The sequence below is a fragment of the Zea mays genome, chromosome 5 (genome assembly GCF_902167145.1).
Source record: "Zea mays cultivar B73 chromosome 5, Zm-B73-REFERENCE-NAM-5.0, whole genome shotgun sequence".
NCBI classification, from domain to species: Eukaryota; Viridiplantae; Streptophyta; class Magnoliopsida; order Poales; family Poaceae; genus Zea; species Zea mays.
In genome coordinates, this window is record NC_050100.1 from 2,472,450 (window position 1) to 2,486,545 (window position 14,096).

General features: G+C 46.0%; 4 protein-coding genes and 1 non-coding gene across 7 annotated transcripts; 2 read left to right on the forward strand and 3 right to left on the reverse strand.

The window, feature by feature from the left end:
• The first annotated feature begins 145 nt into the window (after positions 1–145).
• LOC100285956 (uncharacterized) lies at positions 146–1,696 on the forward strand. Its single transcript, NM_001320637.1, has 2 exons — positions 146–601; positions 1,430–1,696. The coding sequence occupies exon 1, from the start codon at positions 227–229 to the stop codon at positions 593–595; it is 369 nt and encodes a 122-aa protein (NP_001307566.1). The 5' UTR covers positions 146–226; the 3' UTR covers positions 596–601; positions 1,430–1,696.
• Positions 1,697–2,974: 1,278 nt separating this feature from the next.
• LOC100381995 (Thioesterase superfamily protein) lies at positions 2,975–3,948 on the forward strand. The gene is made up of 3 exons (NM_001174764.1): positions 2,975–3,355; positions 3,448–3,587; positions 3,668–3,948. The coding sequence occupies exons 1-3, from the start codon at positions 3,071–3,073 to the stop codon at positions 3,783–3,785; spliced, it is 543 nt and encodes a 180-aa protein (NP_001168235.1). The 5' UTR covers positions 2,975–3,070; the 3' UTR covers positions 3,786–3,948.
• A 938-nt stretch (positions 3,949–4,886) lies between these two features.
• On the reverse strand, positions 4,887–10,520 carry LOC100274077 (uncharacterized). 3 transcript variants are annotated; one of them, XM_008683308.3, is made up of 15 exons: positions 9,560–9,816; positions 9,346–9,428; positions 8,797–8,875; positions 8,652–8,711; positions 8,496–8,562; positions 8,289–8,413; positions 7,663–7,743; positions 7,433–7,534; positions 6,977–7,354; positions 6,802–6,849; positions 6,602–6,664; positions 6,407–6,487; positions 6,046–6,144; positions 5,817–5,954; positions 4,907–5,470 (listed from the first exon to the last, which is right to left on the reverse strand). In XM_008683308.3, the coding sequence occupies exons 1-15, from the start codon at positions 9,779–9,781 to the stop codon at positions 5,336–5,338; spliced, it is 1,761 nt and encodes a 586-aa protein (XP_008681530.1). In that variant the 5' UTR covers positions 9,782–9,816; the 3' UTR covers positions 4,907–5,335. The 3 variants fall into 3 exon arrangements, with proteins under 3 accessions (NP_001344694.1, XP_008681530.1, XP_023158199.1); NM_001357765.1 differs by lacking the exon at positions 7,663–7,743 and having other exon boundaries at positions 4,887–5,470; positions 9,560–10,520; XM_023302431.2 differs by lacking the exons at positions 7,663–7,743; positions 9,560–9,816 and having other exon boundaries at positions 8,797–9,041; positions 9,346–9,426.
• LOC111589443 (U1 spliceosomal RNA) lies at positions 10,184–10,338 on the reverse strand. The gene has a single exon (XR_004849852.1). It is a non-coding gene; the product is annotated as a U1 spliceosomal RNA (small nuclear RNA).
• Positions 10,521–11,777: 1,257 nt separating the features above from the next.
• Positions 11,778–12,926, reverse strand: LOC100502257 (uncharacterized). Its single transcript, NM_001357766.1, has 2 exons — positions 12,678–12,926; positions 11,778–12,458 (listed from the first exon to the last, which is right to left on the reverse strand). The coding sequence occupies exons 1-2, from the start codon at positions 12,787–12,789 to the stop codon at positions 12,184–12,186; spliced, it is 387 nt and encodes a 128-aa protein (NP_001344695.1). The 5' UTR covers positions 12,790–12,926; the 3' UTR covers positions 11,778–12,183.
• Positions 12,927–14,096: the final 1,170 nt, after the last annotated feature.

Consider the following 14,096-nt stretch of genomic DNA (forward strand, 5'->3'; position numbering starts at 1 on the left):
TACCATACGGCATACTCTCCTACACGAGAGTGGCCTCAACCAAACAGGCCGATAGCCCTCTATCTCGGCCTTTTTGGCCCATATCATAGTCGCCTTGAAGGTTCAAGCTGCTTGACCTCGGAGCCAACCGGCCCAACCCCGTCTAGGTTTAGGCACCCGACCGCCGCAGCGTCCCCGCCGCCACGACCACGAGCGAAAGGAGGTCGCCGGAAGAGGGGGCGCGGAGATGAGCGGGAGCGCGTTCAACGCGTTCAAGTCGCGGGTGCCGGTGGCGTGGAGTCCCCGGCTGTACATCACGCTGGTGCGGGGCCTCCCCGGGACGCGGCGCCTCCACCGCCGCACGCTCGAGGCCATGCGCCTCCGCCGCTGCCACCGCACCGTCGAGCACCGCACCACGCCGTCGCTCCTCGGGATGCTCACCCAGGTGAAGCGCCTCGTCGCCGTGGAGACCGAGGAGATGTACAACGCGCGGAAGCAGGCCGAGGCGGAGAGGCGCGCGCCCAGACCCCCGCTCGTCGTCTCCCACCAGCCACAGCCGCCGGCTCCGAAGCCGGCAGCCGCCGCCGCGGTGGGTGCCGCTACCACTGCGCAGTAGCCTCCGGTGAGCTCCTCAAGTCCCGTTTGATGCAATGACTCAAGTCAGTGCGCGTAGATTGGCAGTCAATATACCGAATTCAGATGTTTGTTTCCGATCCAACATTCTAACACAATGAAATGTCTTAGTTTCCTGGTGGGTTATTATAATTCTTCCCTTAGTTCTCCATGTAACAAAATGGAAGGTGCAGCTCTAACCACATTAGAGCAACTCCAAGAGTTAGTCTAAAATTATTAGCCTCTCTTGGTTGTTGGTGTGATTTGCTAGAGTATCCAAGCAGCTTATTTCTATTCAGATAGAAAACTGTATGATGTAGATATATCAATTATTATTTCTAATTGTTTGGCACCCTGCCTTGGGAGCACTCATCCAGTCACAGTCAGGTCAATCCAGCCCCAGCTCCTCAGATTTGAATGCCTAGGAGCGCTGCCTGGCTGGGTCAGGCTTCCTAGGGCTTGATCCAAGAAGGGCATGCATCATGCTTTGAATTTTTTTAATTGATATGAGAGGAAATTTCCTACAGTGTTTTGACATGTTCTATTAACTGGCATAGAGTAATTTACCATCTGTTCTATGTCATTGCCCATTGCTTTTCAAAATTGGACACCTGAATGCCATCACTGTGAGCTTGATGATGCCAAGTACAGTAACACATGGAAGCTGGAAGGGTAACAGCTTCTTCACGCGATGGTTGAATGATGGGGATTTCATAGAGGGCATCATTCCTGCAACTGATTATGTATATGAGGGGATCAGTTTTGACTGATGGTATAATGGGAAACCCTGAGTTATCGTTACTTGATCCCTAATATTTTACTCGTGGTGATCTTGTAGGGCATCAGAAGCCTTTCATCACAGTTCAGCGGCATAATAATTGATTTGCCTGTGTTTGGGTCTGCTGGTTTTCAGACGATCGCTTTGGGTCTTCTTGCTCAACGAGATCTAGCAACGGATTTGATCGATCTTCTCAAGATCGTTGTGTGGTGCAACCTGCATTGACCCTGTATTTTAGATTGTTTTATATGAACTAGGCGCACGGTTTTCCAATGCTTTTGTCTAGAATCAAGTCCAATGATTTGGTTTAAATTACTAAATTCTCTGTAAATGCTCTTCAAGATGTGTAGGCGGTTAAGGCTTCTTGCGTAATTGAACCAGAGGATTGCTAGCGTCTAAAGTTGCTCGGTTGTGATTGTTGGTTCTTAGCGAAAGGATTTATAACGTTGATTGGGTTCTGGGAGTGAGAACGTACTGTGATCTTGACTACTTCGGTCTCCCCACCGAATCTCCGAAGAAAAAGGGTACCGATCAGGGGCTCAGGGCTGAGCTTGGACGGACCGGGCCATGCACGGCCAAGTTGATTGAAAAAAAAAATTAGACCTTGTTCGTTTGTGTCGGATTGGTGGGTCGGAATGATTCCTAACCGGATTGTTTCTCTAATTTATATAAATTTTGATTAAGGGGGTGTTTGGTTTTAGGGACTAATCTTTAGTCCCTTCATTTTATTCCATTTTAGTTCCTAAATTGCTAAATATGGAAACTAAAATATAGTTTTAGTTTCTGTATTTGGTAATTTAGGTACTAAAATGGTATAAAATAGAGGGACTAAAAATTAGTCCCTTGAAACCAAACACCCCCTAACTGGAACGATTCCGGGTGCAATCCGACGGAAACGAACAAGGCCTTATTTAGCCGTAGCCGGGCTGGTTCGGGACGGGATACGTGCAGTTTTTAAAAGAAAAAGTAAGGTGGAGCAGTAGTCGTCTTTCTGATAGATTGTGATTATCCTGCAAAGGCAAATTATCTTTCTTCGGAGGAATCAGCTACTAGTTTACAATCTGAAAACACGGTTCTTGATTTCTTCATCCCCAATCCGTCCAGTTCTCTGACGATTCCTTCGCCTGCCTGCCTGCCTGGGCGCTAATGTAGTTTAGCGCTTTCCCAAATTTCTTTTGCATTGCTGCCAGCCTGCATGGTGTGTGAGATATTTAAGATTTTTTGGATCATAACAGAAGTTTTGCTCAAGTGCCCTTTTCCATTGATCCCAACTAATGATACAAATCTATTTCCTCAAGTTCTTATCTTCTGGATTTAACAGAAGGTTTGCTCAAGTGCCCTTTAAGATGGCATCGTCAGAAAGAAGAACACAAGTTCATGGAATATAGCTGTGAAAATACACTCAGCAGTTTCACTAGATGCTTAGAGACCCAAATGAGTTCATTAAGTGACATGGTAATATAGAGGACGCCCGAAGGGCGCCAAATGCACTAAGTAATAATAATAATAATAATAATAATAATAATAATAACCACAAGTCCACAACAAACAACCACAAAATGTGCACTCTGAAGACTGGGTCCACCATTCAGCGACTCTGTTGACCACAGGTCTGTGCACCCACCCACCTGTCAGCTTCCCGGTTCATTCATCCTCTGATTAGCGATTACACAGAATTCCCTCCCAATCGGCGGCGCCACGATGCGCCTCCGCAGCCGGGCAATCTTTCCCCTCGTCCGCACCACCGCCACCACCACGTCGGCCGCGTCTTCGTCTCCGGCGGTGCTGAGCATCGGCCACGCGCTGCGCGAGCGCCGGCTGTTCACGGGGGACGACGTGGCGGCGTACGCGGCGATCAGCGGTGACCGCAACCCGGTGCACCTCGACGACGCCGTCGCCCGGGAGCTGAGCGGGTTCCAGCGAGGCCGCGTGGTGCACGGCATGCTCGTGGCGTCCCTCTTCCCTTCCATCATCGCTGGCAGCTTCGTACTTTTTCTTTCCGGCATTTCGTCCAACAGCGCGTGAGCGTGGAGCCTCGCAGTGTGGCTTGGCCTGATAGTTGGGTTTTGTTGGTTCAGCCTGGCGCTGTGTACGCGAGCCAGACGCTCAAGTTTGCGGCGCCGGTGTACGTCGGGGATGAGGTGGTTGCTCGAGTCCAGGCACTCAACATCAGGACGACGGCGGCGGCGACGAACAGCTGCACGGCAAGACGATATGTGTATGCACCTGCAAGCCTTGCTCCCACCTTTTCATTAGTGAAGATCTCAACCTAACTTAATTATCGATTGCGCTGCGCAGCGTCAAGTTCGCAACCAAATGCTTCATGGACGAAGAGGAGGGCTCTGTTGCGATTGAAGGCGAAGCAATGGCTGTCCTGCCTACACTGGAGCTCAGCTCTCAGTCGACTAGAAACTAGGAGTGGCCTCAAACCGGGTCACTAGTCACAAGTTGCTGTTGCTTAATCATACCCGACCTGGTAATCCCTCTCTTCTGCAACACTGTGTAGAATGCGTGTAAACTGAACTTAGTGTAGCCTTCACATTGTAAGCGAGGAGTGAAATAAAGCTGTTGTTTATGCCTATGAATCTCTTTGATTATGTGCAGCGTACAATCACTCATCCATGAACAGTCTCTAGTCTCTGCCGGTTAATTCTGTATTTTTTTTCTCGAAAAAGAGAAAATCACGAGGAAGACCAAGACCCCAAGTACAGATCAAAACACTAGGACCAGCCAGAAAAAAAAACAAAAAAAAAGACAAAATAGAGCAGCAGACCAGACTCCCTAGCACCTAACTGGTTAAATTCGAGGCCATGTCAGGAGCTGCTGCAAATCAGCAACCCCAGCCATACACCACAAACAACACTTGTCCCATATTTTCTGCAGGAGAAGCTTGAACATGTATTTGATAGTATCTCAATGTATATCCTTCCTAGGTGCTGATAAGGTCCTTCCAAGTTAAGTACTTAGTAGCATACCATATTCATGATGTACTTTTCTTCAAATACTGAAAAGTGTCCTTAAAAACTAAATTATTGTGGATCGATATATTTTCGACAACTTGACAGAGTTAAAAATATCATCATGCAAAATGAGATAACTTATGTCATCCTAATATATAGGAACGGATACAAGCTCCAGACCACCCAATCCGTGACCCGAGGTATGGCTCATATGCTTCTAGTTATCTTTAAACCGGAATGTATTGGAAGTCCAATAGATGCAATAGGCTGACCCGAGGTAATGATTGGACCATGTATCTGCCTCAAGTCATAAAGATCAAGGAGAACCAAAAAGTATCTAAGCTCAAAATCTATCTCACAAGTCCATGTCAAAAGCAATGGCTCTTATTTCTGGAGGGGTTCGGTAAAAATAACAGATCAAGCTTTTAATGATAGATCACAAACAAGATTTTGAGAAGATCCATGGATGGACAACCACTCACTCAAAGACCTTTATCTCATACTGCATAATATTAAAAATAGTCTACCGAAGCTCTCATGTCCCACCTCTTATCTTTATCTCATGTTTCCAACTCCATTCTGTAAATTATAACAGTATTATCTATAGTGCAAAATAGTGTTTTATGTCGCTATATACACGATCTGATGGCCAGCCTTATGCGAGCACAACTGCACAAGTCTACACCATCAGTCCATCACACAGCTTACCAGCTTTTACTAGTGACATGCATACTACTACAGTAGGTCACAGTGGACTACAGTCTACAGAAGCGTGATTATGACTCAACTGAAATGTAATTTACCAAGTATGTTCGGAAATATTCACTACGCTAATAAAAGAGAAAGATGTCCAAGCTTTACACCGAGACGTGCCCTTTGCATATGTACTCCCATGTCTGAAAGCTTTGGCTCCGATCCTACGAGTGAGCGAGCGCCCGTTTTGAAAATGGCATCGCTACTTACAATATCTCCAAATGGGGCTTATGATCGCACGAACGGTTTTTAATTACTTCAGGATCTTCGACTCGATCTCCTCCAGGCTCAGTCCTTTGGTTTCTGGAACGACGAGGATCACAAACACGAGGGAGAGCACTGCTATGACGCCGAACAGGAAAAATATATTGGCTGGCCCGAGGAGCTCCTGTGGCACAAAGAGAATTATCCACATTTGTGTCGACAAAACAAAACCACAAGAATATAGCTTTTTCCCACATTTGCGTAAAAAACAGAGAGAAAGGTTTAATACCATTATTTTGAATAGATAGTCAAAGCAAACTAGTCTAGAGTTTAGACCTAACAGGAGGCTGAATTCTGACCATACAAGAGTTTTCTCTATGCCCAAGGATAAAAACGGGGCTATTTAGTGGAGAAGCATTTGTCGGGCACATCTGCTGGATATGGCACGTTTATTATTACTTTTTTTAATGTAATTTACTATCTTAGGATCATGAAACTGAACATGAGGTAGCAACCATGAGAAGCAATACCTTCAAGGGTGAAAACGCAAATGTCACCAGAGCGTTCGAGCCGAAATTTGTTAGTACTGCGAGGCTGATCCCACGCCCTCTTGTCCGGAGTGGAAAGATCTCAGATACCATTAGCCAACTAATTGGACCAAATGAGACCTGGAACACCAAGGGCGCGTAAGCTTGTGGGTTTCTCAAGAAATATATTGTTCTGATTGCCAGTCTCCTTTTATAGAACTGAAGCCCTGACCTGGTAAGCACCGACATATAGAAGTAACGCGCCGACAGCAACAAAGGGGAAGTTGTTCAGGATCTTGTAGTAAGCTGCCAGTAGGAAGAGTGACAAAGCCTGCGGTTACAGGTTATAGAGAAACAGGTTAGTTTAGTCGGAACCTAGGAATACAAGCCAGATGGAACATGCATAAACTTACTAATAACCAAGTATCCCATTCTAGTCTAGATCAATACAGTACCTAAAATTCTAGTGCTGTTTAGTGTTCGTGTTAAGTGGGATTGCACACTAAATTTGAGTATGTGTATGCGCCACTTTCCACGTAATATGAAGAGGTTGATCAAAAGTTCAAAACTAGAAGGAATGAATAAATACTCACAATTCCACCAACACCTCCTATCAATAATGGGCGCCTTCCAACATCGTCAACTTTAAATACCGCAACACCTGTCATTAGCAACTGCGAAGAACAGATTTGTTACACAAACTCAGAATTAAAAGGAAACATAGCATCCTTAGGTTTCTGCATACACATTTTGAGACAGAAACCGCTGAGGTAGATCCTTTGCATTACCTTGAACAACCCAATCAAGATTGCTACTTTGGCAGCATCTGATGCAGCTGAGAATCCAGCAGTCTACATATGGCATACTTTAGTGACGAAGACGTTGAATTGTGTGAATTCAAGAAACACAAAGGACAGATAAAGCATCCTACTTCTCCTTTCTATACAAAAACTACAGCACCAAAATATTTAGAGCAAAATATTGGTACCTGAAGTATTGAAGCAGCATAATATAGAACACTCGGTTGACCTGTTATCTGCCAAATAAGAGTTTAGCTTGATAAAACCAATCCAGTATGTCCATACTACCACTCAAAAAGAACGGGCATTCATCTGTATTTCAAAAGGTAGATGCATATGCATGGGTTAAGGAAAACAAAATACCTGCTGAAACAGAACCAGACCTCCGCCAATAGTGAAGGCCTTCAAGCTAGCTCCTTCAAATACATCCCAAACGTTTCCTTCAGCTTCCTGTCCTGCGTAGGCAGCCTTAATAGAGACAATTGTATCGTCAACATCATCTGCCAAAACCTTTTCACTTGCTGTGCGGCCCCTCAATGTTCTAAGGGCTTGAATTGCCTTCTTTTTATTATCCTCCAAAGAAGCCTTTCCTTGAACTGCCCTGAGAAGTAGCCATCTTGGTGAAGATGGTAAAGTCCACATACCAATAGCCATAATAGCTGCAAGCGGAGCACTAAAACCAAACATGTACCGCCATCCTCCTACATTGTCAATTTCAAGACTTCCTACAAGGTATCCTAACTGCACAAAATTATTTAATGGTCAGCAAGCATGAAATGGGTATATAAAGTTAGAACACATGGAAGATGTGGTAGTTACCAGTATCCCTAACACAATAAACAGCTCCTTCAAAGATATCAATGTTCCACGTATTTGTGAAGGAGAAGTCTCCGCAATATAAAGAGGGGCACCATGCATTGCCTGGCACAGAGCACCATAATGGTTCAGTGCCATAACACCAACTCTCCCAAACCCCTAGCTGAATATGCACATGCTCCTTTGCAATTGTATTCCTCTTTAATTGTAATTAGGATAAATCCTTTTCCTACCATTGCAGTTTTGCGCAATTCCTTATTTGACACTGTCAGTGACACATGTGAGGTCCACGTTTCATCGAGACATATCATTCCCTTTTTAACGAAGCATAGACCATTGGACATTTTGGATGCCAGTGGATATTAAGTTAGCAAAAGCATGCCACCGTAAAGTGCAACATACAAAACAACCTTGTGCCAACTACCTCAGAAATTAAAGCAGAAAGTTATATTAAATAACTTAGGAAACAATATATTTCAAACCAACAGCAATATGTTTATTCAACGCATCATCAAAATATAAGAAATATCAAGTGCAAGCATGTTTTATATCTACTTATACTATAATTAGTTATAACAGAACATGCCCATCAAACTACATCAGCCAACTAGCTTTTGATGTTACACACTTCAGCAAATGACTAACATATAAATATCAGAAAACTGCAATCGGACATCATGGCATTATAAGTTTATATCAGTGAATGTTATGTTCCTTAGCTTGAGTGAATGTATAGCTAAATGTCCCCAGAAAATCGTTTTCTATATGCAGTTCTCAATTAGATTCGTTTGATAACAATTACCTGGGATCATTTTAGAAAAAAGGAAATAAAAAAACATCTGTACCTGCAGATACTCACCAAACCAATACCAATCCCATACAGGACACGACCTATGATTAGTGCTACAAAATTAGGGGCAAATCCAGTGACTAAAGCACCAAGGATATATAATGCAGCTGCTGTGACCAATTCTATCCTCCTTCCTGCATCAAAGATGATTGTTGTGCACATCCTTATCAAACAAATGATAAGGACAATTAAAAAAGGTGTAGATTTTTAATTAACCTAGAAAATCTGCAATGCGGTATGCAAGAAGAGAGCCGCCAAGAGCACCATAAAGTGAACCACTGGCCTGAATAAAAAGGAAGGAAACTCATTTTCATCTTGATAACTGATATGTGACAGAAGTGAAAGCTTAGGGAGATTAGAAATTCGGATTACCACAAGCCCTAGTTGCAAAGATGACAAGCTGAACCAATCAGTGCCACTGAGATCAGGAGACTGAAGAGGAATTCACCCAGTGGTAGTGAGACTATGCTGACTAGAAAAAAATTTGCAAAAAACAACAACCAAATCATATACTAACTTGCACAGAGATGGTTGCTCCAGAGGTTGCGCCAATATCATAGCCGAAAAGGAGACCACCCAATGCAGGGAATAAAAACCTAGGTTCCGAACAGTGATCCATCAGTGCTGAGAGTTGCAAGCTCACAGGCTTCCCTAATTACCCATTTTATTTTTACTGGTTTTTTTAACCTCCACCAATCAGCATTGCTATGAGAAGCATCTCTGAAGCAAAGCTCCAAATTAACGAACAAATTCATTCAGACTCTACAAAAATATTAGACAGACCTTAATCAAATCATCATGCATTCTATAACTGCTTGAAATGGTATTATCACAGTTTGAAGATTATAGGCATATATGCTGAGGTGCAGTACAGCGGGTTAATTTCACTATGATTTATGAAGCCAATTCCTCATCAATAACCTGGACAAGTTTAACATCTACCCAACAAGCTATTCACAGTGCATCGGTCACCGAATTCGACAGCATTCTACATACAATCAGATGTTGTGGAGGGTTGAATCGGAGTAGAAACAAAATCCGAGAGGGTGGCCGGGTAATAGCTTACGGGAGGACGACGGGCGCCCACGAGAACGCGGCGTCCCCCTCCGCCGCGGCGCCGCCATCGCCCTGCTGCGCACGGGTCCGCACCTGCACATCCTCCATCTCGTCAGACCTTTCACCACCAGCGAGAGCCGCCGCGTCCCTCCCCCAGAATAGCAGGGGTGGGCAAGGGCTATGTTTAGCCGCGGAGGGACGGGAGGGTCGGTCGGGCGGCGTACGCGGAGCCTGGGGTGCCCCCCGGCGGCGGCGGGGCGGAGGAGGGGCTCGGCGGCACCCGACACGCGGAGGGCGTCCATCGCCGGCGCGCGGCGGCCGAGGTCCAGCAGGCGGCGGGCGTGCGGGGGCTGGCGGTTGCTGGCACGGGTCAGCGCTGCGGGGGCCGGGGCGCGAATGGCGGTGGATGCGACGACTGTCGAGGGGACAAGGCCGATGGTCGCCATTGCTGGGTAAGCCACGCCCGGGTGGATCTGCACGTGCGCTCTAATAACTGATGGCGAAAAGTCGTTAAATCTCTCATTTTGAACTTTATTGAATCAGTTTTAAAATTTATATATTTACAAATATTAAACCTAACGATGTAAGGACTAAAAGTTCAGTATAAAGTACTTTATATAACCAGACAAAAAAATTAATATATTCGATTTGGCAGAGGCCGCACGGCCTCTAACACAAATTATGACCCCTCTAACACAAATTATGACGTCCACTCTCCCACTTGGAGAGATGGTAAGTCTAACACAAATTATGACGTCCACTCTCCCACTTGGGGAGATGGTAACAAATTATGACGTCCACTCTCCCACTTGGGGAGATGGTAAGTCAGCGTACCCTCCAAGTGCAATGAGAGTCACTGGACAAATTATGACCCCTCTAACACAAATTATGACGTCCACTCTCCCACTTGGGGAGATGGTAAGTCAGCGTACCCTTGGGGAGATGGTAAGTCAGCGTACCCTCCAAGTGCAATGAGAGTCACTGGCCTACCGTCCAAGTGCAATGAGAGTCACTGGCCTAGGCCATTGACAATTTTGCCATTATCATTTGTGGGCTTCGCCAATATACCATCGAACCCATAAATCATAGACACAGACGGTCCCACTAGTCATAGACACGGGATGGTATAATAACAGGCAGCCAAAATTGAGAGTGGCAAAATAGCAAATTTCTCTCCAGGTAAGTATGGAGCAACGGTGCACTGAGCGCTCATCTTGTAGCGGGGCCTCGAGGCGCCTCTGCCGTCGCGTGGCGAGGCGGTACTAAACGCTCGCTCAGCCAGCGTGTCCGCCTGAGCCGTCTCCGCCCTGCCGCCGAATCCTCACCTCACTCTTTCTGGTCTGTGTCTGCTTGGGCCCTTGATTTCCGAGTGGGCTGCATGGAACACGGATCGGGACTGCTCATTGAGCGTCTTGCCGGCCTGCTCCGGACTAGAAAAGGACCTGTGTTGGGCATTCCTCGCTAGGCCAGTGAAGTGAGGCTATCCGCACTCATACTACTCTAAATTTATACTCTAAAAAGAATATACTATCATCGTCAGCAAAATTATCTACTCTATACCATAATCTTCTGCGTTCATGTTTACTCTAAATCTCAACTCTATACCAACTATCACATATTATATTATTTTTTCCCCATTCAATCGCTTGCATGCGGCCGCGTCAGTTGCTGCCCTCTACGTCTGTACTGCCGCGTATCAGGAGTGGTGGGGCCTGGGTTGCATGCAACGGCGCGCGTGTGCATATAGAGAAGAATCCGTACAACGCTGATAGCGTTTCTCTGTCCTCCCCCTTATTTTGCCGTTGCTCACCAGTCTCCCGCTGCAGCAGTTTTCGATACGCTAAAACTGCCCCGTGGCAGTAGCGTTTTGCCGTGCAGTCGCCGAGTGCGGCTAGCCTGAACGTATCACCCGTGCACGGCGTTTTTTTGCTAACCAGAGTTTAGCCACGGGTTCGAGCTTATCAAAACTATGCATTTGCATATTCAAAAATAGAAAATAAACTATGCATTTGCATGCGTTTCTGTTAAATTTGCCCCCCCCCCCCCCCCTCCCCCCTCCCACGAAGAAAAACTAACCGAACAAACTGCACACTCTAAACACAAAGTGGCTGATGTTGTCTACTTGTGATGGAATGAAACTGACCCAGAGAGATCAGCGAGGGCAACTCTTTGTTCTTCTTTCTTTTTCACTGAGCGTAGAGTAACCTTCGTTTTCCGGTGGATGAACCTGGCGCTCAGCCTCCTCCTCGGCCTGCCGCCGGATTAGCGTCCAGGTGCATCATCCTCCACTTGTACAGGCACGAGCTCTGCCTCTGCTCGACTGCTCCCAAAATACCCAGACGAAAGATCCACGACAATCTGACCCTGACGGCGTGTTTCCTTCCCTGTCGAAAGCTTCGTATAGACGGCAAGAAAAGCAAACGTCTCTTTGACTCTTTTCTTAAATCTCAGTGATCCATCATGCTCATCTCTCTCACACAGACAACAAGAGTCAGCCATACAGAGCAAAGCAGTGCCAACTACCTACCAAAGTGTGTAACTGAATGAAAGAAAACAGAACACAAGAAGAAGAAGAAGGACACCACACCACAGACGGACAACGTAAGCTCGGATTGGTTGCTCGTTCACCAGATTACAGATTCCTCATCTCTCTTTACAGTTACAGTCTACACAAACACAAACAAACAAAAATCCTAATCCACGGCTGGCTTCAAAGGCTCCAGACGCCATGATTCGCCGGCGGGCGGGCGAGCGGGTGGGTGGGTGGGCAAAAAGGTTGCTGGGTCAATAATACCAAGCTGCAAGCAGAAACCAGTCGTCGGCTGGCTCGGCTGCCCCGCGCGGTCGGTCAGTGCGCCGCGGCGGCGGCGGCGGCGGTGCAGCGGCGCTGGCAGAAGTTGGGGACGCGGTCCATGCACTGGTACACCGGCGGGTCGGCGCTGAGGCTGGACTTGACGCAGTCCCTGCAGGCCGGGTGGCACCCGCGGGGCGCCGCGTCCAGGCACTGGCACCGCGGCGGCTCCGATCTGGTGCACCCGCCGCAGCTGTCACAGCACGGCCACGCGCGCGCCGCCGCCTTCGCCCGGCTCGCCAGCTCCCCTCCTCCTCCTCCGGCTCCCTGCCCTGAAACCAGAGGTCGATTCGGGACCCATGAGCCAAACTGAACAACCCACGCATGCTGATAGCAAGGAAGGAAGGAACAAATCTTGAACTTTCCGACCAGAACCAGTGCGGAAAAAACAGAAAATAAATCTTGGATTGACTGCGGGTCGGCAAAAAAAACTCCAAGGTTGCGACTTTTTGGCAAGAGCTGAGTAGGAGTCGGGGCACTGGGGCACCTACCTTTGCCTTGGACATGGGCGTGGTGGTAGTGGTGGTGGTGCCTGTTGCTGGACTGCGCGAGGACGGCGCCGATAAGTGCGAGTGCGAGGAAGAACAGCGCCTGGGTTCTCATGTCTGATGATTGCTTGTCTCTGCGACTGCGAGAATTAGTTGCGATTGATGAGCCTCCTCTCCTCTTTCTGGCTGTTCTTGTCCCTGATCTCCTCTCTTCGACTCTTCCTGTTGTTCTTGCTCCTGCTTGGACTGGAGTTGCTTATCTATCTGTACGCGGCTAATAGAAGCCTTCTTTTATAGAAACGGTCCCCGTTCCTGTTCCCGTTCGGACAAGGGCAAAGGTGGATTGCCCGTCCCGTTCCCGTCCGGACAAAGGCCTGCCGCGTGGTGGCCCCACTGATAAACGAGCAAGTGCCGAGACGCCGAGTGGTGGTGGCGTGGTGCCATTCTGCGAGACAAACAGGCAACTTGCTGAAGAAACCCTCTGCTACGATTCAATTGAAAAATGCTACGTTACAATGTTATATACAGACATTTAAATTTCACAGCCTGTTTCACGACTCAACTTTACTAGTGGAATGGTTTTTCTTCGATTTGACTCCCAAAACAAATTTACTGTTAGAGTTCAATATTTTGTTGAAACGTTTGAGAAAATGGTACCTTAATTTGATAGAGTTGATCTATTTTGTTATTACGGTACCAAGGAGTATCTTACCTTTTTTTATGCTTCTGGTTCGTCCGTGTTCTCCTCGTATCTCAGATGTTGCAGGCTTGCAGCGCTACAAAAGCATCTACAACAATGTTTAAAATTGTTGCTTTAAATTGAAGTACAACACTGGAAAACTATTCCAACAATACCTCATTTTATAAAAATAAGTCACAAAATACAGTGTATTCTCTCGAGTCCCTCGAATATACTACTTACTTCGGTCTCAAATATTTGTCGTTCACTATTTTATTTTTAAATTAAAACACGACAAATAAAAAACGGAAGAAATGCACAATAGTGGGTTGCCTCTATAATATATATTCGAGGCTTTACTGTTGAAATAGATTTTTTGTTAGTGCCTTAAATCCTATAGAATATACTTATTTTTAAACTATATAATATTTTTATAGGTCGCACTATTGAAGATGTTCTAATAATTATGTGGGTGTTCGTCCATCTTTTATAGGACGCGTTATTCTAACATAAACTTGGTCCGGTGAGATTTGTAGCCCAATATGTTATCCAATTATTATGTGATTATAAATATTATATAAATCAAAATAAATAGAATAAATATATCGTTAAGATATAATCCATTAGAACGTGTCATTGGAGCCGTGCCTTCGAGTAAGGGATTGTTTGTTTCAACTTATAAATTAAATAATTTATATTGCTTGTAAGATTAAATAAGCTGATTTACATAGTCTATATTAAAT

Excerpts from the sequence above, each read along its gene's own strand:
- LOC100285956 (NM_001320637.1), top strand. The coding sequence starts at position 227 with ATGAGCGGGAGCGCGTTCAACGCGTTCAAGTCGCGGGTGCCGGTGGCG.
- LOC100381995 (NM_001174764.1), top strand. The coding sequence starts at position 3,071 with ATGCGCCTCCGCAGCCGGGCAATCTTTCCCCTCGTCCGCACCACCGCC. Across the intron at positions 3,356-3,447 it reads CCATCATCGCTGGCAGCTTC|CCTGGCGCTGTGTACGCGAG; the intron begins GTACTTTTTCTT and ends TTGTTGGTTCAG. Across the intron at positions 3,588-3,667 it reads TGCACGGCAAGACGATATGT|CGTCAAGTTCGCAACCAAAT; the intron begins GTATGCACCTGC and ends TGCGCTGCGCAG.
- LOC100274077 (XM_008683308.3), bottom strand. The coding sequence starts at position 9,781 with ATGGCGACCATCGGCCTTGTCCCCTCGACAGTCGTCGCATCCACCGCC. Across the intron at positions 9,429-9,559 it reads GGGGGCACCCCAGGCTCCGC|GTGCGGACCCGTGCGCAGCA; the intron begins GTACGCCGCCCG and ends GAGGATGTGCAG. Across the intron at positions 7,355-7,432 it reads TTATTGTGTTAGGGATACTG|TTAGGATACCTTGTAGGAAG; the intron begins GTAACTACCACA and ends AATTTTGTGCAG.
- LOC100502257 (NM_001357766.1), bottom strand. The coding sequence starts at position 12,789 with ATGAGAACCCAGGCGCTGTTCTTCCTCGCACTCGCACTTATCGGCGCC. Across the intron at positions 12,459-12,677 it reads CGCCCATGTCCAAGGCAAAG|GGCAGGGAGCCGGAGGAGGA; the intron begins GTAGGTGCCCCA and ends CTCTGGTTTCAG.